This window comes from Zymoseptoria tritici, chromosome 3 (genome assembly GCF_000219625.1).
Source record: "Zymoseptoria tritici IPO323 chromosome 3, whole genome shotgun sequence".
NCBI lineage: Eukaryota > Fungi > Ascomycota > Dothideomycetes > Mycosphaerellales > Mycosphaerellaceae > Zymoseptoria > Zymoseptoria tritici.
This window is the reverse complement of record NC_018216.1, coordinates 1584452-1585764: the sequence shown is the minus strand read 5'-3', so window position 1 is coordinate 1585764 and position 1313 is coordinate 1584452. Positions and strand designations below refer to the sequence as shown.

At 52.8% G+C, this 1313-nt stretch overlaps 1 protein-coding gene across 1 annotated transcript; it reads right to left on the bottom strand.

The window, feature by feature from the left end:
* Nucleotides 1–383: 383 nt before the first annotated feature.
* MYCGRDRAFT_91670 (uncharacterized protein) lies at nucleotides 384–977 on the bottom strand (the record flags this gene model as incomplete). Its single annotated transcript, XM_003853767.1, has 2 exons — nucleotides 384–589; nucleotides 686–977. 2 exons carry the CDS (start codon nucleotides 975–977, stop codon nucleotides 384–386), a joined length of 498 nt encoding a protein of 165 aa, XP_003853815.1.
* Nucleotides 978–1313: the final 336 nt, after the last annotated feature.

The window sequence follows — 1313 nt, the reverse complement described above, 5'->3', positions numbered from 1 at the left end:
GTGGCCGCAGGGGTAGTCACCTGCTGTGGTGTGGGAGTAACGTCGCGATCTTGGTCGTCGTCGTGGCTGTTAAGGAGGTTGTCGAGCTCATCGTCTTCATCATCGGACGACAAGTCATCCGCCTTCGCGCGGATCTGCGGGGTGTTGATTGTAGCACGCATCTTCTCGACACGGGCCTTTATGTTCGGGGTCTTAGTTTCCAGAAGCTTGTCGAAGTGAGCACGAGTTATCTTGTACTCGGCGTGGAAGTGGTCGACGAAGGCCTTAACTTCAGATTCGAGCCCTAAAATCTGCTCCTAGAGCTCCTCTTCGCGCTAAGCAGATTCTTGTTCGCGTTGAATAGAGTTAGCGAGCTGCTCCGCCGTCGACTCGTTCTTGCGCTTCTATGTGGCAATGTCCCTCTGAATCCCCTCGATGAACGCCTTAATCTTGCCGGCGCGGGCCTCGTGCTTGTTAACCTTGTTAGTTAGAGAGCCGTTATACTTTGTAAGCTCCTTAATCTTGCGCTCCAAATCCGCGTTCGCATTACGAATACGGTTAAGCATTAGCTTCGCTCGAAAGAGCACGTCGTAGAAACGACCTCGACCTCCTATAGTGTATTTAGTATAGAAGTCCTCGGGATCGGCAAACTCGAACTAAGAGCGCTCGTACTTCCTCCTAGGGCGCCCCTTAGCATCGGTAACACCTTCTACGAATGGAATGAAGTCCACAAGGTCGAAGGGACTAGTGTGTTGTCCTAATGCGTTGCGCATTTCCTTCGAAGGTAGGGGTAGCTCGGAGAGAGAGTCTTCGTTGTCCTCCTCCTTAGCATTGCCCTTATGCTCGTATTGTTTACGAATCATCTTGTCCAGGTCGTCTTCATCCTCGATTTTAGTTACCTCCTGCTGTTCGGGAGGGCGGGCGCGCATAGCGGACTTCGCACGATGCGTACTCGGGGCGCGAGGGTGCTGATTACCCTGCATAGTGTTCTGGGACATGGTGTTCTAAGAGGACGCCGTGGCGTACGAGGCTTGAGTCTCGAATTGAGACTGTGACTAGGCGGGACGTTGTACCGCGGGCTGCTAGGACTAGTTGCGCATGTTCGTAGTAGACATTTGATCGAGGAAGGCTCTGGACCTGGATCGTTTCTAGGGTCTAGCGCGGGAGTTGGACTTGGACTTGGACTTGGGCTGCTTTTGGGCCTGGAGTAACTCGTTCTTGGTCGATTCGTCGATCTGAAGTTCTTAGATAGTCGACGAGTTGAATTCGTACTCGGACTAGGTTGGTGTCTTGTTTGCGTAGGCGCGTACTTCGTCGTCGCCGGTCATGAAGAA